This window comes from Phalacrocorax aristotelis, chromosome 4 (genome assembly GCF_949628215.1).
Source record: "Phalacrocorax aristotelis chromosome 4, bGulAri2.1, whole genome shotgun sequence".
In the NCBI taxonomy this organism is placed as follows: Eukaryota; Metazoa; Chordata; class Aves; order Suliformes; family Phalacrocoracidae; genus Phalacrocorax; species Phalacrocorax aristotelis.
Genome location: NC_134279.1, coordinates 23,532,182 through 23,554,070, shown reverse-complemented (window position 1 = coordinate 23,554,070; position 21,889 = coordinate 23,532,182). Strand labels below are relative to the sequence as shown.

General features: G+C 40.7%; 1 protein-coding gene and 1 long non-coding RNA gene across 3 annotated transcripts in view; one reads left to right on the top strand and one right to left on the bottom strand.

Annotated features, from left to right (window-relative positions):
- LOC142056187 (uncharacterized) overlaps positions 1-21,889 on the bottom strand; it is a 140,676-nt gene that overhangs the window by 17,990 nt on the left and 100,797 nt on the right. The window lies entirely within an intron of this gene.
- Positions 1-21,889, top strand: part of TECRL (trans-2,3-enoyl-CoA reductase like) — a 77,418-nt gene that overhangs the window by 7,569 nt on the left and 47,960 nt on the right. For both annotated transcript variants that reach the window (XM_075090575.1, XM_075090574.1), the window contains one exon: positions 12,348-12,399. In XM_075090575.1, coding sequence (XP_074946676.1) covers positions 12,348-12,399 — 52 coding nt within the window. The remainder of the gene's footprint in view (positions 1-12,347; positions 12,400-21,889) is intronic.

Below are 21,889 nucleotides of genomic sequence, written 5' to 3'. Positions count from 1 at the left end.
AGAGAATGGGAAGATTTTTAAAAGTATATATTTATACTCTTATTGCATATTGTTAGCTGTTCAGACTATTATGATTTAGCAAACACATTTGTAATATTCTCACATTAATAAATCTAAAGGGACGAACTATATTATAATGGCAGAGAGCAGATCCCTTTCTTTCTCCACCTAATAGAAACTCAGGCAGAGTGATTAGATGATTAATGCTGTGTGGTTAAATACCAGTCACTGCTTCCAGAGTGTTAGTTTCTAGGAGACTCTTGCATATGCATATAAAACCTGTTCAGATTAGTGGGAGCTCTGTAAGTCTGCAAAATAATGATACATCTAACTAGCTTTTGTATTTAGAAAGAAAAGGTGTCTTGCGCTCAGTGCAGTGTCAGGGATTTAGAAGAGGTGTGTTCAGCTGGGTGATCTTGAGCAATCATCTGACATCAGTAGGCTTTGGAACCAGCATAAGTAACTGTGAATTAATTCTCCATCAGTAAAATGAAAATAACATTATCTTCTTTGGCTTTCTTAGCCGTCTTACACTTTGGGGAAGGATCAGTCACTTAATATAAGTGAACTGAGTGGTTACTACAAGGTCCTGATTATCTTTAAGATTGGCTTAAAGGAACAGAATAAACACATATTTGCCTGGTTTTTAAGCCCATAAGATACGTGCACATACATACTGCAGGCTTTTCCACAGTCAGGAAAGGCAGGAAAAAAATATTGAAAGAAAGCAGTAGAAGAGGAAAACCCCAGACATTTTGTCCCATAGTGACCCCCTCCAGGAGCTGGGTCTTGAAGAAAAATACCTAATCACGGAAAGCTGGAAGTAAATTCACAAGACTCAGCAACACTGGCAGTTCATTTTACACATGCGTAGTTTGAACATAAAATTCATTATAGGAGTATCATTTCTTTTATTTAATATTACCAACCTGCTTTGGGGACTTTCTCTGCTATGGATACGACATTATGCAAGTAGTTTGGTGCACATGAGATTTTCCAGCAAGTTACTTAAAGAATTTAAAAGAGAAAAAATAACAGCCTTGCTCCTGTTCTTGCTCCCCAGTCTTGCTCCTGGTACAGAAATTAATTCTGAGGTGAGATGTCACGGAGAAGAGGCTTCAGATTTTGGGGGTGGGGAGAGAAGGGACGGAACACAAACTTGTCTAATTTTTTTCCAATTATTCTACAAAATGTCCCCAAACTACTTCTGGCAGGACAGCAGGCACTGGTGATGAGACGAAAGGGGGCTACCTTTGACAGTTGGAAAAAGGCTTCAAGAAGGAGTTAATAGGAAAAGCTAATTTAAACCTAGGCTATAACCCTGTCCATCTGTCCTTAAAAGCAGCATAAAAATACTCAGAGGAGGCATCCTGAGACTGTACTCCCATGACCAAAGGTATCCGCACACTGATCTGATGGCGGCCGTGGGACAAAAGGCACCGAGGTTTCCAGGAGGGCTATGGGCAGCCTCCTGCTCTGCACGCTGCCCACGGGAGGGCAGGAGCCCAGGCCTGCGGGCCAGTATGAACGACAGAGTCCTGGGTCTTCCCTCCTTCCCAGGGAGGCAGGCTGGTATCCTCAGGCACAGCATGGCTCGGGGACACGCAGAGCATCTTGCCTGACCTGAGATCCCTCTATGGCCTGGGAGGGGATTTCTCAGAACAGAAAGGTGTTTACCCAAGCAGGCAAATGCCTTACAGGAACTGGTGGCTGAAAGCCACCATTAGGCAAATTTAGCCAAGAAATTTGGCCTGTATTTTGACGATCAAGGGGTGATAAGTAACAGCTGAGCATATAGTGGGTGAATCTTCACTGCAACATGCAAATCGATACTGCATTTTTTTAAGACGTTGTAGAGTTGAAACATAAGTCATACAGGTTTCTTGCTCAAGGAGTGAAAGAAGTATTCAGCAAGGAATAAATCTTCTCTTTGGCCAGTGTAAAACAGCAGGTGAGCCTAGATGATCACAAGTCCCTTTTTTCCTCACAATTTATTAATTTCTATGGAAGAAATTCCTGCCTGTCTCTAAAGAGGAGAGGGCATGTAATTAGTGATTTCTTGCTAGAAATGTTTTCAATGAAAGAGAGTCCTAAAATATCTAAGGATTTTGGCTCCCATATTACTTCCAAAAAGCTACAGAAAACAACAGAACATGCAAAATTCATCAGGTCTTAAAAATGAAAGAAAATAATTATTTTTTGTATTTTTTTTTAACAAATAATCCACATTTTTCATCATCAGCCACAACTTCTGAAAAATACATAGCTACTCAAAAACTGTTTTACTTTTACATTATTCCAAAACCCTGATGTAGGTTAGTTTTAAAGTAATGGATGTGCAGTGATTTGATTTATAAATGCTGTTAAGGCAATTCGTAACTGTTTCTCTTATAGCAGCCATTGTATAATATTTTTTTCTTCAAATTAACTTGTAGTAAAATGCATTTTCCCACAAACATAGTGCAATGTAATTAATTTTGCATGAGTTGCTTTTAAGGCAGAGAGTGTTACACAATATAGTTTTTACAGAATAAATCACCTTTGGGGAAAATGGCAAAGAAAGCTTTTTCCCATCCAAAACCTCAGAGCTCAGTAGTTTCGTGCTGTACGATTTTGCAAGTTAAGCTATAAGCTGAGGTGCAAACTGAGGTTTTGGCTGCTATACAGCAGCCCACCTTTCCAGAAAACTTCTTAAGGCCTACAGAAGAGAGCTGGTTTCCTAAGGTGTGCAGGACAGAGTCTCTTTTCTTGGTGTGCTGCAAAGATGATGGAAACTACTTTCCTACTGTTCCTTAAACCAGCCCTCCAAGCACCCAGCTCCCTCTCCCACTGAAACCTCTTCGGAAAACACAGTTACTGATAGTTGAAGGTTTGTGGCTAATGATATATACTGTAGAAACATTTATATGTTTGTGAGTGTAGACACGCTGTGCAATGCCTATAGTGAAAGTCATGTGAACATTGTTATTTTTCTTAAGTTAAAAGACCCTTGTGTAGGGTCCATTTGTTACTCATTTTTATTGCGCCCAGTATAACACAGATCTATGCATCAATCCAGTCACTTACATACACAACTCTTCTTGGTGTTAAATATTACACCGTATGTGTGTTACTACATCTTTTGCCGAAGACGAATTAGGGCTTATTTTCATTACCTTAAAGGCTCGTCTGTCTCTGAAGGAGTTCACAAACATTTTTGTTTGTAAACCACCTAAAACAACAGTGTCCTCTTATCTGCACACTATGGCTTAGCAATACAACGGATTTATACTGGCATGACAACAAAATCAGACACATGCAGAAATGGTATCTTCAGTACCAGGAATCTATTACACTCACTTGTGGGTTGCAGCTCTGTCACAGAAACTGAGCAGCCAAGAACAGTCGTCACTGGCTCTCTTTTGCCTAGTCATCTCTAGCAAATAAAAATAACTTCTCACACCATGACTTGGAGGTTAGACACACCACATTTGTTTCATGTGAGCAAATACAATCATTAAAGTACGCAATGCGACTCTGCAAAGGAACTCTTTGCAGTACCAGGACATTTCCTTCATTCTAGGGAAGTATAGTAAAGAAGTCTGTTCCCAGAAAAGAGGTTAATATTGTCGTTGCCTTGTATTGTCTTTTTTTTTTTTTTTTTTTTCCCCTGCAATTTCAGTATTCCACTTCACAGGACTCTATAGTCTTCCTTGTGGAGAATGAGCAAAACCTGTGTACTACCACAGCAGCAGCCTCATTTCATGCATAGGATTTTTAAGATCATCATCTTTCCCATTCAAGCAGTCTACCATTAGAGATGCCCTGCCTCTGATGCAAAGATGACCAAGAGATTGAATAACCAGCTATGTCACAGGAGGAGGCTTCCATGGGAAGACCACATGTTGGTGTCGAGTCCCACAAACTCAGGATTCCCACAGCAATACAGGTGAAGGAACACAGACACAAAACTAGCTGGATGTAGGCTCATTGCTGTGGAAGTCCTCTTTTTTACTTCCTTTTGGAAGGAGGATTTCATAGTGTCTTGTGTCTTTTACTGTATATTTTCACAGCATCCAGCACAACAGGGATCTGGTCCCTGCTGGGGGGCACTGCAAGAAAATACATTACATTTATAAATATGTTATAAAGTCTATGCCTTTTCTTGCTCATAAGAATTGAATCTTATGTCTACCCCCCAGTGCTGGAGGTGATGACAGTAGTATTTTCTTCCTCAGTTATTAGTTACACTTGGTAAAGTAGGTAAACATATTCAAATTCTGTTGAAGCAATGCATTACACTCGTTTCTTCCTGCTCTACTAGAAATTCACATAATTTTAATGTCAATAAAGATACAGATAGTTTCAGATGAAAAGAGGCAACTAGACACATTAATTCCTGCTTGCTCTTTGCTGTCACCATTCTTGTTTCAATATGGCTTTTAAAATGGAATACCTGGGGAAATGGCCTTTGATTTATCTAGAAGAGAGAGACTGGGGAGGGGAGAAGCTGGTAACTTTAGGGGATTTAGCATTTGTAAAGGTATAATTTAAAGAATTACAGAAGCCACTACAGAAGACTAATGCTTCAGCTGATACTAATTTTCAAAGCTTAGAAGTGCCTTTAAATGACAGGTTTTATTCATCTCTTATTTTAGATAGAAAAGTCTAAGTTTGGGGGGAAGAAAGAAAGAGTGAAATATAATAAATGATCAAAAAGATCTAACCTTGATTCAAAGTTCAGTGAAAGTAAGAGAATGGGTTTCTGAGACGCCAGTGGTACTCCAGCTCTTCATGAACATAAGCCATTTTGGCCACCAGTAAAACCCAGCTACGCTACCAGAGCAGTGAATATTGCCAAAAGTGTATCTGTAGAGACGGATTCCCAGCCAGCATGAAAAATTCCTCTTTCCCAAGAAAGTTATGACATTTCTCCCCAGCTGCACATTTGCCTTATTGCATCAAAGATAATTCCACATTATTGCAAATTATAAATGTACTGGAGCAATGTAAGACCATAGGGAACTGTAGGTGTTCTATTAGTCTAATAGTTAATCAGCACAACCCGTGATGGAAATTTAGGTGTATAATGGCACCTCATATAGGCATTATTGTATCATTAAAATACTCCTGCCCATGATTTACTGGTCCATCAGAACATGCTTCAGGTTCTTTCTGAAATCAGGCCTGTGATTCTTCACAAAGTACCTGAGCCGTGTAGTAATGGATCTATAAATATCTAACAGTATATATATTAATGCTATCATTTGAACATATATGCCTACATTTAAACAATTTTGGATTTTAAAAAGTCCTTAAAATGCAAGGTTTCCTTTTTTAATATGTAGAGCTCTTGTACTACACGAGAAGAAATTGTGGCAGCCAGAGAATCTGTACCAGAAGTAGAGCAAGCGTGTCTTCATTGCACTCGGTATAGTGGAAAGTACCTAGATTTCTAACTGACCTGACGACGTCTCATTGTTTTTATATATCACTCTCACTTCCCTTTCTGCTCCCCTTTCTGCTTTTCAGCTTCATACTTCCCCTCATGGACCACAGGGGGCTTCTTGTCTCACCATCTTTCCCTGCCTGCTCTGCCCAGCATAACTTTGGACCTCCTGGTCAAATTTAAATATACATGAAAGAGAAAAAAAGATTACTTAGTTCCTGCTTGTCTAGCAGAAGCTGGTGGCTGGGTGGGTAGCACACGGTTTCAGAGCAGGGAGCACAGGCAGAGTGCAGTCCTCACCCCTGCCGACCCACAGTAGTCAGCTGGCAGCTCAGTGTGCACATTCTGACTGGCCAAGCAGCAAGCGCACGGCAGCAGAACAGCCCCAGTTTCTTGCCTGCTGGAAATGTCATAGGAGACAGGGAAGGGATATGAGGCAGCTGGAAAAGGCTTTGGGGTCCTTTATTAGTAGAAAGTAAGGCTTTATTAGCTCTGCTATTCATAGAACCACTTGTTTTGCCAATACATGTTCTCCTGTGAAATTTCTTTTGAGTTGGTTGATCTCACTCTTGCAGTCTGTTTTCATACTGTCCCCCAGATAGTTTGCAACCATCCTGTGCTAAGCATTGGCTGAGTTCCTTGGGTGCACTGCTTGATTTTAAATGTTAGCAGTTTGTATAGCTATAAAAAAGCAAGCATAACTCTCCTCAGTCTTTTGATAGAAAAGGGAAGACAAATGTAGAGATATTTTGCAGCCAAACTATATGCTTAATCTGTGGTAGGACCAGCAATCAAAATCCAAACAAAACTCTAAACCTTACCTTCTTCCATTCTTCTTCAGTAGAACTGGTCAACATTAGCTTTTTTTTTAAAGTGCATATCCAAAATGTTGTTTTCTTTGCAAATTACAGTGAAAACAAATGAATTTTGAATTTTTAATGAGGTAGAATTTGGGAAAGATTGTATTACAGATTAATTTTTGAATAATCCAATATGTTATGACACAATAGATATTTCAAGTGGAATTTATTTTACAATTTAATAGTGTGTTTATCTGAATATTATTTCCTATTGGGTTATTTTCCATGGCATGAAAGCCATGTGTTACATTATTTTATGCTATCATGATTGACATGTCATAAAATAATGCCAAAGTAATGAAAGTTCCATACCAATGAGAAAGAAAAGAAAAGAAAATAGCACAAAGAAATGAATTTTCAGCATGTTCTTGAAGCAGGATTTAAAAATAAAATTCTATTTAATTTTTAAAATTTGTACTCGATACAGACTTATACCTCCAGAGTTTTGCCAGAACAATTCCATTTTCCTAATAGAAAAGTGTTGTGACAGAGGCTTCCTGACTGTTTCTGCTGTTAAGCTCTCAAAGTGAATACAGCAACTGTACTCAGTTTCCTTTAACAAAAGGTCAGAAGGCACACAGGGGCATGCCAGTTCTAGTCAGATTTGCTCAGATATAGGTGAACATAGCAAATTCTGTAAATTGAGGGATGGCCTGCGTGCCTTTTGTCTGCTAATGAATTGCATTCTTTTTACCTCCACTCTCATCTTTAGCAGAGGGAGAAAAAGCTCTTCCTGGTGTCTGACACTTTCTCAGAAAATTTCTTGCAAATGGAGAGGACTTTTTTAATGTAAGTACTCAGCTAGCAGTACAAAACCAGTATTATATCTTTAAAGATGAACTTGGCTAGCGTAAATTGACATGACTGCACCTGGAAAGCATGTGGTTATGTGTATTCTTAGATAATTTGTCCCATAGTCACTGGAAATATTAGTCAGTTGGATTATGTTATATGCCAAAATTCATGTGACCACACAATAATCTAGGAGATTACTAAGCAACACAGTCCCCTACTCACGTATACTGGAAGTGACTTGAGCTAAAACCAGTTTCTTGAAAGACTGGCTTGAGATTAGAGCTAGCTCTTTAGTAGGCAGTTCATTGCAGTCTACTGAGTAAAATACTAAATTCCATATAAAGCCTTTGTGTAGTTGCTGACAACACTTGTCTATATGTAGTTAGTTCTATGTCATCTCCGTGGTGGGCTCATCTATTTATATCTCTTTGGACATGACCAGCACACTGGTTCACCAGGCTAACAAGAGAGCAGTGTAGGACACACTGAGGGAGGTTACAGTAAAATGGTACCCAAATTTTAATACTGTCTTCGAAAATTAACAATAAGAAAAAGTAATCTGATCTAGAATCCAAATTCAAAAACACAGAGATCAATTAGAACAGGTGTTTCCCTTATTAACTTTCTGTGAAATACAGCTGATTTCTAATAATTAAGCATGGTCCCAAAGCAAGTACAGGATGCAAAAGCAGTAATGATGAATTATTCGTTGAGTGCTGAATTTGGAAATGACTTGGCTTTCGCATTAGCTGGTTACCTGTTTTGGGGTCGGATCCTCAGCTGCAATAAGCTGATGTAACCCTTTTGAACAAATTTACCCTGTCTGAAGAGGAGCTGTGTGGAAAATGACTGCCTGTTGGAAAGTAGGTGACTCAGCAGTGCAGCGGTACTCACTGAAAAAACATTCAAAGGGAAATGCTGAATGAAAGATCACTTATTTGCTAAAATTATATTATTCAGATTCTTATTGATATTCTGCTAAACTCTGACCCCTAAAATAATTCTTTAGTGCAAGAACTGTGTGATGCAATTACATACAGATCATCAGATTTGTTATAATTCCTGGACTTATAAATGTGAAAGAGGTATGAAAGTGGATAACTATCTGATTAGATTGCACTCACAGAAGGCAGTATTAAGTTCCCATAATATCCTCCACTTAGTGCTCTTCCTTGAGTCATAGCCTAAGTTACTAATACGGTATTTTAAATCTTAACAAGAAATGTGATGCTTTGTGCATTGCTGCATAAAGGAAGGCTAGAACTGGAATGGATGACCCAGAAGGTCCTTTCATTCTTGAATTCCTAAAAAATGAAGAGTTGCCTCAAATTGAAAAGTATTTTTGCTGTGAAGGTACAGGACAATCAGGATTTGAGGTTTTAAAATCATCCTTTTCTGAATGAAAAGTGCAATGAATACAACACACACCTGTAAAATCTGCATTTCTTCATAACATTTTTTTGTGAAGAAAAAGTAGTCTTGAACCTCACACATGACAGCAACTTACTAGAGAGTTAACTATATTTAAAATCTGGTGCTAGACTACAAATTACGAAGTTGGAGGGGCAACTGCCTTCACCATCAGACATAAAAGATACTTGCCAAGTAAGAGGTGGTTTTGCAGTGAAATCCGTCTTGTTTTAAATAAACCAAGGGTGGTCTTTCACTCTCTTTTCCATTTGCATATTTGAAAAGCACTGAAATACGGGAAAAGGAAGGTTATAAAACAGAAATAATTTAAAAGAATAAAAGGAGAGTAAGGCTAATAAATACAGTGAAATGTTCCAGGGTGTTTTATTCAGTTAGCACAAAGGGTAATAAGAGCAGATGCTGTTCCAGTCCTTACAATTCTTTAGCTTGTATTGATGTACAATGAAAAGAACAAAAGATAATTAATGGACTACGAAGAGGACACTCTTAGTAGTAAGCTGATGTCTCGGCATCCATCTTCACATTGATCAATATTAGAATCTATAACTTCACCAGTTGTTTTATGGGGTCTTTAAAAAAAAGGACACAGAATTATCAAGATCATAAAAAAATGTATGTAATTCTTTTGTGGCTGTAGCTTCATTACTCTGCCTGGGAAAGGACACTGCGATTCCTCTATGTCATAGCCCATTCGGAAGAGGAAGGTATTTGTGTTATTTTTCAACTTGCGATCTGTGTAGTTTGTCTCAAGTGGAAGGGTCCTTCTCTAAGCCAGCTGGCCTGTAAAACAAATGTCTTCCTGCCCTCCTGGCTGGATGTGTGCTCCAGGCCTTCCCTGGGCACATGCAGCCCGCACAGTGTGGTGCCACACCGAGCTGCCAGACTGCGACTAACCAACCAAGTACATGCTCTGCCTGGGCCTGAGCTGGCAGGATTTAAACCAGCCTAAAGCAGCTTGGATGTACTCAGGCACAGCAGTGCTCTTGCTAATGAGCTCTGCCTCTCACAGGTGTCGTACAAAGCACAGTCCCCCCCAGCTGTAGCTATGCAGTTCAAGTACCGGCTTCGGATGTAGGGGAGGAGGTGTGTGATGGTTCACATCACACCACATGGGTACACTCACTGCTTCCTCTGCTGCAGCAGGCCATTGTAAGCACAGATCCTGGCAGGCACTTTGTAACTTTTAAACACCTAAGGCACGTGACTGGTTCTACAGGTAGACCTAAAACACAAGCTTAGATGGATTTTTTGATAGCTAAAGTTAGGTGATATGAATCCCATGGCTGGCATAGCAGGAGGGGAGAAAGCACTGAAAGCCTCACGTTGAAAAATGGGAGAGGGATGTAAAAGAGTTTCTAAGAAGGGCTGGACTAGAAATTTTGCACTGATTGAAAGCAATGCTGACCTGAAGTCAACACATACTCAGAAGTGCAGGAGATGGAGACCGTGGGCTCTGTTTTGAGCTAGCGCTGCTCTGTTAGCATGCCCAGCTTAACAGTTTTTCAGCTTCCCTTGACTTAATCAGATGATCAGCTTTCCGGAGCATGGGTTGGCCCTGGCTACTCTTTCCCAGAACCCAGCATGGTGAGATGCTGATCTCCTGTAGGGATGCCAGCCCTGCAGTAATGTGTCTTATACTGTATTTAGAAAGCTAGATGATACTCCATCACATCAGAAAAGAGTATCCAGGTCTTTGGGCTGGCAACGCCAGCTCTGAAAACCTGCACAGCTGCCCTGAGCTAGGAGACATGACAGATTTTGGGCTGCAGTCTTGTGTGCCATGTGGTCATTGCCAGCTAACGGCACTTGCATCCATATCTGACGGATTCTGGGCTCCAGACCTCACAGCTGTGAGATTACAAGGTGTGAGAAAATAACTTCAGATATTTTTAGAGGGTTTGAAAATATAATCCCCCCCTTCTCCTGTATTCAAGCCCATAGCAGTAGTACACACTACAAGAAAAGGCACATGTAGACTATGGGAGATGTGGTGTTCCACTGGAGGTTGCATAGAATGACTTAAGTACAATGAGTACAGATCAAATGTTTTCTTTCCTTTTTGCACTGAGAAAGATAAGATGATGACTTCTACTGTTCCCTGTAGCTGGGAAGGAAAGGGATCCAACTGGCTTCAGGAATTCCAAAAGCAATGTCCCCTTCATGGCCCAATACTGTTCAACATGGTTTGGGTGCCACACAGACCTTGGTGATGTCAGGGAGGGGGAAAGCACACATCCTTGTTTCAGGGAATCCAGCTCCTGATTTGGGTGAAGTTGGAATTGTTTAGCAGGTGCATCAGAGAGACAAGTGGTGTTTAAGTAGAGTTTCATAAAGAGCAGTTTCCACAAATAAGGTCTTTTCCAGTGCCCAGTAAAACCTTCTGTGACTGTGGAAGAGAAAATGTTTTCTTCTAAACCCAAAGAAAAAGCTAGGAAAAATCTGAGCTTTACATACCATTTAGCACAGGTATCATTTTACAACTTTAGACCATTGAAACCTGTACTGAGGTCTCTGCCTGTTTGTATTATTACTGGGAGCAAGTTGGCTTACTCACAAGCACTAACAGCACATATATTGTATATTTGCATGGGGTATCAAATTATATGAGAGGAAAACTTCCCTTTCTGCACTGATCTGTTGCTTTTGAGTCAGCAGTTTTATTTCCTTACATGAGTATTTCTCCAGACTTAGTCTTTTCAGCAAAACAACCTGTGTTAAGGTGCTGACTGGCCTCTGCTAGCAGAATTTCTTACGTTCTTCTCTACTGTTTTATGCATGGTTATTGTTACAATTCACTAGTTACTGTGTTCTGCTTGGACTGAGGGAAGCTGGAAATGGAGTAAACCAGGTGATGAGTGTACAGCCAAGGAAAATGGTGCCATGACTGTTTTTCTACCTCAGCCCAAAGAAATTCTGCTGCTCCTCAAGATTTTGCTATGTATTGCCACCACTTCGTACTGGTATTAGCCTATGCTGCGCAAGTTCCTGAGGTCTCCAGGGAAGGTGGTTTTCTGCATTCTGCTGTCTGACTGCAGCAATGAGGCCTCTCACTAGAGGCAAAGCAGATGCTCATGGTTAAGACACAGTTCAATTTACTTCTCAGTCTCTGTGCTTAAATGAACAATGTAGAATATCAAATCAGTGTCAACTGTAAAGGGATGGTCTTGTTAAGACCTTGTCTTTTGCCACCTCGATCTCAAGCTCAACATACTACTTCCTGAAGTGTTCCATTGCCTTTCTTTGTAAATGCAGGGTACTTCTAAGTCTTTCACTCTAGTAAATCCTGTTTCTCAGACACTTCGTACCAAGTGTATTAAGAAATCAATATAGGTAATAAAAGAGAGCCTAAAAAGCCTCCAGACTGCCATCTTACACTGTGACACCTGGATTGCTTCATTGTACATGAACAACAGCATGCAGAAGCAAACTCATTTAAGGCAGAAATGACGGAACCTGCCACCTTTACTACTGGCCCCTTTCAAGTCTCTAAGAGCTAGGCCCCAGCATGCTTGAACATAACTTTAAAGATAACCCTTCAAGTAGTCCCACTGGTTTGATCTTGGGGGCAGTTGCTGCCTCAAGCAGGGCCAGAAGCTTTCCCTCTTGACCCTTGAGATTTAACCCTTCCATTGGCCAAGCAGAGGTGCCTCAGGTAATGTGTAAGTCAAATGTGGGCAGTCAACATGTGAGAGCAAATTTGCCAGTTTGCTTCATTATTGCCTAAGGAACTTGCAGAGAAATTGAATCATCCCTTCATTAGAGAAGGGGAGAAGGGATTCCAGAGTGAAGAAGACAGAAAAATTAATCTGCATGCATTTTGTTTTCTTTTCCAGGTACCTCCATCATCTACCCTTCTTGATGTGAAACACAAATTTCACAAAGCATGTAAGTACTATGGCTAGCAGTCTGGAGGCATGGTTAGAGGCCTTTCAGCTTGCATAAACTGTCAAATTTATTTTTCATGAAATATCACATGAAAGCCGAGGCTGGCTTGACAGCTCTAGTGCTAAGAGCAGTGTTTGGACTAAGGTTCTACTGTAGCTATCGCAGATGTGAGAGGCTGGAAGGAGAGGACTGCATAATTTATCACTGCCAGCCCATAAAGGGCAATATTTACCTATCCTCTTTTTAACATTACACAGTGTCAATTCAAGACAGCAACTGCACTTGCTCTCACAGTGTTATACTAGATAAGCTTCGATAACATTAGACTGCTTCAAGCTGACCATAAACAAACCATATAGACCAAATAACTACTGTAGTGGGGAACTCAAGCGCAGAGTAATTAAATTACTTATTTGGGATTGTACAGGCAATCTGACAGACTTCTCAACTGACTTAGCCATGTCTAGCTCCTTAATGGTCACGGTAATGTCCCTTTCTTCTTGTACCAGTTTTTGTGTTTTTCATATCCATGAGGAGGGGAGAAAATAGTGGGGGAGAGGGTAATTTTTGCACATACAGACTGAAGATATGGACCTTGTACATAAGAAGGGATGAGAACAATCATACTTGTAAATCCCTCTTTTCTTCCTGTCAGAACAAAGCAGTTTTGCTGGATGCTTCCTTTCTGCCTCCTCTTAGCCACATGCCTCCAGCCTTTACTAGAATGAGGTGGTTGGAAAGGTGGGAGAAAGAGCAATGAAAGTAGCTGAGCACCCAAGATTGATGGCATTTATCATTATCCACAGAACTGATGGTCAGGATTTTGGGGAGTGGAGCCAAAAGTACCTGCAATGTACAGGATGTATATGTGTGTATTTTTTTAATTCAGATTTGAAAAGACCTTTAAGGTCATCGAGTCCTACTATTAATCTCGCACTACTAAGTCTACCACTAAACCATGTCACTAAGTGCCACACCTACATGTCTCTTAAATACCTCCAGAGATGGTGAGTCAACTGCTTCCCTGGGCAGTCCGTTCCAATGCTTGATAACCCTTTCAGTAAAGAAATTTTTCCTGATATCAAATCTAAATCTCTCCTGGTGCAACTTGAAGCTCTTTCATCTCATCCTATCATTTGTTACCTGGTAAAGGAGACCGACCCCCACCTTGCCACAGCCTCCTTTCAGGTAGTTGTAGAGAGCGATAAGATCTCCCCTCAGCCTCCTCTTCTCCAGGCTAAAGAACCCCAGTTCCCTCAGCCACTCATCAGACCTGCTCTCCGGACCCTTCCCCAGCTTCGTTGCCCTTCTCTGGACACGCTCCAGCACCTCAATGGCCCTCTTGTGGTGAGGGCCCCAGTAGTGTGCCTTGAGTTCTGACATGCCAAACTACTGCTGTATCTGTGTTTGTAGAGATCCTAACTGTGCCACCCTTGCTCCTAGACTGAGAAATTTTTCTTTTGCTCCTGCCTGTGGAAGTAAAGTGCAATTGATGAGAAGGACTAGTAGGCTTGAGTGTGACTGACATTTGAGACGTACAGGTCAATGCAGGGCCTATTAACTTGAACTGGACTTCTTAGAACTGCAAAGGTATTTAGTGGAGTAGAAAAAGATGTAACAAGAATTGAGGGGTGGAAGTAAAGGCCAGAGAAACTCAAATTCCAAGAGGCAGGATGTTTTACTCTTGGAGTAAACATCTTAGATGATGGGTTTTCATTGTTTTTACAAAAAAGGGTATATTCAACTAAAATCTAGATGCCTTTTGCAAAAAAGCTTTAGTCAGACACTAATATTGAGTTCAGAGTAGGGTAAGTAGAAGAAATATTATGAGTCTCTCTATCCTTAAAATTATATAAAACACTAAAGTTGAAGGCTTCTGTGGTTGTACAAAGGTTCATTTGATGAAGCAAAAGGCTTTTGACCTGACTGCTCCAAAACTACTTGCTTTCACTCCCTATAGGGGCTTGTAAAATGCAGAGTAGTTAAAGTTCAAAACCCCCACAGCTGAATATGAAAAGACTGAGAGCACAAGTTTTAATATTTCAATCAGAGTATGTGTTCCCATCAGTTTCTGAAATCCAGTGCATTTCTGCCTAGACTCTCTTGAACCAGTTGAAACTGGATTTATATTGATGCAGCTTAAATCAGTTGATGATCACTGGCACAGAGGTTTATGCCCATTTAACTGTAATGAGGTTTTTAATGGATTTGGGCTAAAATGGTACAAGTCTGTATGCAAGCCATTTTAATGTCACCTGTTTTCATATTTAGAGGTACCTTACTTCTCAAATACTCCCAGTGATGTAAGTGGAGCTGAGTGTAAAGGAAGACAGTAAGCAATACAACAACACATGATACAAATAGTGAACTGAAACTCTGGAAGGGCTGGCATGTGCCTTCAATGCTTTTTCAGTTTTCAATTTTTTAGTTCACTTCCCACCACTCCCAGGAGTACACCATGTCAGTGTCCTATGTCCTTTCTTCCCATTCCAGCTCATTGCTTTGATCTCTCTTTTCCAGTTCAGCCTGGCTGTTGTTGTCTCATGAGGTTCCCCCCTCCTCCTCCTTTCCTACTTGCAAAGAACAAACCTTCCTTTTTTTCTCATCATATGGTTTGGAGCATGACAGCTTACAGAATACAGTTCTTTCAGGCAAGAGCTGAGAAGGGGCTAAAGCTGATCTGTGGATGCTTTTGGTTAGCACGCTTTTTTGTACTAGCTCATGCATTCATTTCTGTCATTCTGTGTGTGCCAGACTCGCGTGTTCCCCTATAATCTCTTGCTAAAACGCACTCCTACGCACACCCCCTTACAGTCTCCCTGTCTTCATACATTCTTCTTTGATCACTCATGCAATTAAGCTTTTTCCTCAGCTGGTATCTTGCCAGCCCTTCAGTGAGAGGAACCCTGTGCAGCAATTTCACAAGCATCATCTCTGTCACTGATCAGTTTTCACTGCCTTACTCAAGAAAGGAGGAGAAAGACTGAATTATGAATTGCAGCACAAGAGGCTGTTAATCATAAATATATAAGAAATGGGATGCAAGTGACACATAACATGTTGTTGCTCAGTAGTTTCTAAGTTAGTCAAACATTAGTCTGGGTCTGTGTTTATATGAAAAGCAGAATATGGACTTAGAAATCCAGGAACAAATACTGAAATACTCCTCAGACCTCACTTCAGCAAAACTGTCTCTGCAGAAACAACCCTGGCAAAGCCTAACCCTGTGCTTTCTGTGGCACTGAGTTCAGGGGGCCAATCCCAGTTTTATCACTGGAGATTTGGGGATCTATGAGCTCTCAATGGAGAATAACCAATTAAGGCAAACTGCCATTTCCATGGGAATTCAAAGGCTTTCTCCAGACTGAATCAGCCCCTGGTTGCTGTAGTCCCTGCCCCTGGCAGCACCAGTCAGGGTCAGCACAGAACAGCAGTTTCCCCTCTTGCAGCGTTCCAGCCATCAGCTCTACAAGGGCTTTCTGTAACAGATGTTAGATCCAGGCTGTCATGCTTAATAGCAAACATCACACCTGCCCACCATGAATATGTCTAATCCTTTTTAAACCTACTTACACTTTTGACCTCAGCAAAATCCGCTGGGAAGGAGCTTTGCAGTGTAAGTATGCTGAGGACAAAAATACATCTATAGTGGCATCATACAAATGTCTACATTTTTATTGCTTGATGTTTACTGCCTGAAATTGAGTGGCAGCTGAGTGCCTGGCTGTTACTGGCCATCACACTGTACTGTCTAAGGTATGGTCAAAGAAGCCTCAATCAAATTGGTGCTGTGCAGTAGCAGACTTTACTATTTTTCTCATTCCTTTGGCTAGGTGGCAGAGGGGAAACCAAGCCGAAAACTAAGTGTATAAAAAGGAATCCTTTTGTCCCATTTTTTTCAGTTGCTTCTAATGAGTTGGGTACCTGGCATTTTCTTTATCTGTAAAGATTATATTTTCAATGGGGAAGGAAATACCTTGTAGGCTAAACTTCGCAAGGTCTTGTCCTTGTCCATAACTCTTCACCTTTAATTTATTTTTATCTTTGCAAAATGTATTGGACTGGTGGGGGAGGAAATCTTACAGATAGAATATGAAAAACTGTAACAATAATGCTAGTAATTCAAGTACCACATAACTAAAAATACCTCTAGAGCAGGTAATATAGTGGAGTCAGTGATCATTAAATATTTTCAAGGTTACTGCACAAAAGTTGCTGAAAAAGCTCTTGAAAGAAGAGGAAGAACAGAAAGGAGGGGAGGAAATAAGATCTTAGCAATACTGTAACAAACTCATGGATGCAACCTCCTGCACAAGAAGGCAGCACAACTAGAGTTACTCTTTGAAGTCAGAAGAGTGAGCTTAGGGAGGCCAGAAATTGCACTCTAGGTGGAAGGAGCAGGCAGGGAAAGAAGGGCAGATGGGAGTGGAAATAGGTGGAAAGAAAAAGGGAAGTTGAAGAACAAACTGAAAACAACCCATACAAAATATCCCAATCTGCAGAGGGGAATGAGGTGCTCAAGGAATAAGGAACAATACAGGCTGCCACCTGTCCCAGTAAAACATTAACTCCTTCAGCTCCAAAATTGCAGGCCCCCATCTAAGCTAACAGATGTTACATAGCGTATTTAAAATAAGCAATGTCAATGAAAGTAAATAATTAAGAAAGAAATTGTCAGTAGATGGCACTCAAGAATAAATAGCATCATTTCTGGACACTATGAAACTTCAGAAGTTTGCTATACGTTCTTCCAGCTGATTCTTACAGGTATTTCTCTAGCTAGCCTAAGAACTATGTTCCCTGGAAAACCACTGAGATATTTTCTGTTACTTTCTTCTAGAGAGTTCAAGGAGAAAGACAGTGTAATTCTTTCTTCATGGTGGGGATCAATCTCTCTTTTACTGCCTTACAGGCTGTAGGGCAGTGTGTTAGGATGCATTCATCCACCAGGTTTTAACTACAGCTCTTGACCTGGATATACCCCAGAACCCATAGGAGAACTGTCAGCCCCTTAGATGTCATCACCCTCCACACCGCCCGGTCAAAGTGTACCCTGTCTGACTCCCTGCACAAAAGCAAGGTCAGAGGCTCCTGTGCACGCCCTTCCAACACGCCATTTCACTGAGTCTGTCAAACACTCCCACTGGTTTCCAAGTGTCTCGAATAAGGTTGCCTAATGCAAGGAGATACCGTACCATCTCAGAGGACAAACATAAGCAGATGTACCACATCACACAATTCTTTCCAAGCTGCATGGGAGACCTCTGGAAGCTGGAAGGAGAGCAGCATTTTAAAACCAACAGGTTATTGTTTACCCAAAACCCTGAAGCAGATCTTCAAAACACAGAACAGTGGAAGCCAAACTGGCCTGGTGGAGAGCAAGAGGAAGAATCCCTCATCGCTTAGAAATCACAAGGCAAGCCTTGTGAGAGGAGCTTAAGGCACATGAGGTACTAAAACTAATTCTTTAGTGGAAGAGGTTCTCTTTCTTTTCTCCTTTCCAAAAAGTCTACTAAGGGTTTTCATTCTCTGAATCTGCAACTTTCCTGTTTTTAATGACATCTGAGAGCTAGTATTATGATTCCAAAGGCAAAAGCTTAAGGAATAACTCCATATTTTGCCAGGCCCGTGCTAAAACACAAGAGCTGGATGCAGAGCTGTTGCTGGAAAGGATGGCTGTTCGTACTGCATCATGTAATTCCCTTCTAGAGGCTGGCTGTGATGTTAAACTGCAAGGCTCAGAGAGGTGAGAAAGGATGCTGTGGGGATTAGTCATTAAGAGCAGTACCAGGGAGAACGGTGACTGCTAAGCCAGTGCCTTGCCTACCGGCTCTGTGTAATCAGGACTGTCTGATAACAGTCCTGCTGAGAACCTGCAGTTCCTCTGATTTCTCCACACTGTCTATTACAGATGGATTCTCAGGTTGAAGAAAGTTAATGAAATGTGTCAATTTTGATGCCTGGAGAGACTCATGTGCCCGATGAATACACCTGCTGGGGACTCAGAGAAGCTGAATTATGCTATTTATGGCTCTCCCAAGCTGACTTCACAGTCTTGGCCTGTCAATCAACCAGAAGCCCTTCATGTGTCTCACAAACTGAAGAGACCCAAATAAGTTATATCTAGGACATAGAGCCTTCCAGAGGGATCTTTCTTGTGCCCTGTATTAGGAGATCAGGCTTTGAAAATGCCAACATTTTGGAAAGAGGGCAATAACTGGGTACTGCCATGAGTCGCCTTGTGTTGGATGCACTTCTCGGACAGAAAGGCAGCTGCAAAGTCTATGGCTTTTAACAAATCTCAGACTCCTTCCTCTGTGTTTTTATCCTAAGTAGTTCATGCTAGCCCAGAGTCACAGCTCGAATCCATATACAAATGAGTTTTCAAAGGGACAGGCAATATCCTGCTGTGCAGGCTGTCTGACTGCAGAGCTCGTAGGCTCACCGTTAAGCCCCCAGTGCAGATTTGCAGAGTGCATTGGGTTGGCAGTCACATCCAACTATTGTTTTCAATAAATTTTTCCCTTTCTGCATTCATAACAACTCAATTGGAAATTAACAACGAAGGCAAATCACTAGGGATGGGCAGTTATTGCAAATGGGCACTAAGAAGTACAGTGATTTCATCTGGGTAAATTGCTCATTCATCTGTGCTGACTTTGTAAATGAAAATGACTAGATTAGGAGGAAACATGATTATATTTATTTCATCTTATATTTATAATTTATTTTTGGTTTGGTCACACAGCAGATAGCAATAGAAGCCGAGTTTACGGTGATTTTCAGTAGCCCTCAAATGACACAATCCTAAGTTCTTTTTACTTCTCTATGCCTGTCAACACAACTCAATTTACTAGAAACTCCTTGAATTTCTTGTTACTGCCACAGTGAGGCTTGTATATTCTTAAACTCTTTCCTTTGTGTTTTACAAGGCTAAGCACAAAGTAAGCAACAGCTGCTGGCACAAAACTCAAACCATTTGCTACCCTGTTCCTCCCCAGCTCACAATCAGAGATCTAGTGTGTGAGTAAATTGCTTCCTGCCTCTGCAGCGTGTGCATGTCAGAACAGAGACCTAAATTCTTGCCTTGGCATGCTGCTTCAGCCACGAGGCCTGCCCGTCCAGTAGGCTTCATTTCTGATGTGTGCAGGAAGACGTGTCAGGAGGATGACCTCCTCTCACCTTATTTGTGGCATATCTGTGCAAACCTCTCAGCACAAAATACAAGAGTCTGTCTGCTGGTGCAGATTTGCATAACTTGAATTCATGGCTTAGCTGTCAAAATAATTGAAGCACGGTTGTGAAAGCTGGAAATACTTTCACTTCTTTTGTAATAACCAGACAGGAAATGAAAATGGCATCATTAACCTAACACAGTTAAAAGAAAGAAGCAGCCAAACTGAGTTAGCCTCATGATTTTAATTTTCAAAGTGACTAAAAATTAATGTTATACTTAGACCCCCCAAATCTCTCTTTTTTCTTTTTTTTTTTCCTCCCACATTCTGTGTTGGAATAACAGAAAACCTTTTTTACAGAATTTACGGAAAATTCTGGCCAGTTTTTGAAAGGGAGAGACAATGTATGGAGCACTCCAGCTGCAATTGCAGTGGTGTAGCTGTTGGGCAGCTCTCCAGAAGGTGCCATGCACTTCACAGACACTGTTTTGCATCCTGAGCTGTGGTCATAACCCTCCCATTTGAGCCCTGACTCATGTGTCTTGTTGACACTGCTAAAGCCCAGAACTTGCATTTGGGCATTCTAGCTGGGGTGGTGATGTCTGACTTCTTGCTCCCAACTATTGGACTTAATAATGAGAGCAAGCACCAGACGAGGCACCTGCAGTTCACTTTTGCTGAGAATTTTAATCTCTTTATAAGTTGTGGAGGAAGAAACATTATATCAGTCTGCAAAACATCTGATCAGATATCCCTGGAGTTTTGCTTTCTGAAATGTACATGTGGTTACAAAGGATATTTTCATTATGTACTGAATTAAGAAACTATGGTTGAGGTTTTGCTCACCCAGATGATTTAGAAGCAGTGCACTTAGTATCATAGGATCTTAAGCAAGACTTTTAGGGTCAGATTTTTAAAGCATTTGGTCTTTTACAGATAACAATAAAAGCCAAGGGCCAACTAGAATTTTTGAAGCCTCCTGATTCACACTGAAATGAAGGTGATGTTTAAGACTTAGGTCTTTAAGACTTGATTCAAAACGAGTGGGAGTCACACTATTGACTGGGGTGAGTTGTGTGCTAGACACTTTCTCCCTTTTGAGCTTCATTTTCTCATCTATAAAATAAGAATAATTAACCTGCCTTTCATCCACCTTGGGATCTTTTGTCTGTTTTGGCTGTGATCCCGCAAAAAACATTTGGGACAAAGAGTGACTTAAATATATGCCTAATGACCTATTGAACCAGAGGGAGTGAGGTGTCTAAAACACAAAAGCCAGGCTTTCCATTAAATGCTTATAGAATTAAGACGACCTTCAGAAAAAAACAGCAATATTTAAACTAGCAATATAAAAAGTGAATATCAACTCAAAAACCTTAATGGAAATTCACATTATTTCTCTTTTTTTTTGGCAGCTGCTGCATCTGATGTTATTGCATTTCATTAGCAGGATTACAGATATCATTTCAGATGAGTAACATAATAAAAGAAAAGGCAGCAAATCTATTGAGATGTAGCTTGAAGCAGAACTGGCCCTCTCTGCTCTCTGGGATATTGTTCCCAGCTGAGATTTACAGGGCTCTAACAATGCATCACAAATGACATCTTATGTAAACAATCAGAGAACAAATGTGAGATGCTATTTAAATGCCTCATTAAGAAAAGGAAATTTCATAGCTAGATTCTTTGCTTTTCGTGCCTTTGCAGTAGATTTAATTGACAGATCTAGATGAGAAACAACAAAATTTGTTTACCAGAATTGCCTATTATTAGTTACAATGTGTCTTATATTAGTGCCTGTGGCTCAACTGAAAAAAGGACAGTACAAGGCCCTATAGAAACAATCCAGGCCCTAAAGAATATCTAGTCTCAGGTAAAATAAAGAAAGAAATCTTACTGAACTGTTAATAGAAGATGCCAAAGTAGTTTGGGTTTTTAAACAGCTCCTACGTTAATTTAAATGCAGGTATTACACTTTTGTCTGAAAAACAGATAGACTTCCAGAGTTAACCCGGTGTTCACGACCAGATGGATGTGGGCTTAATGTTCATTCGAGGAATTTAAGATACTAAAAGCCACAGTGGGTCTTCATGGTTGTAAAAAGAATCTCATGTCTGTTAATAGACAGATGCCTGTTGATTGCAGCAGGGTTAAGGGCACTTCAGGCCTTTAAACACGCTCTGAATCTACGTGAGGTTTTTCATAGGAATCCCTGGGCTTTTGGACAGCAGAGTTGGGCAGGTGGCTTTACAGAAAGATCCAACAGTTTCTCTTACGAGTAGCTGCATGGAACGAGTCTGCACGAAACATCGCAG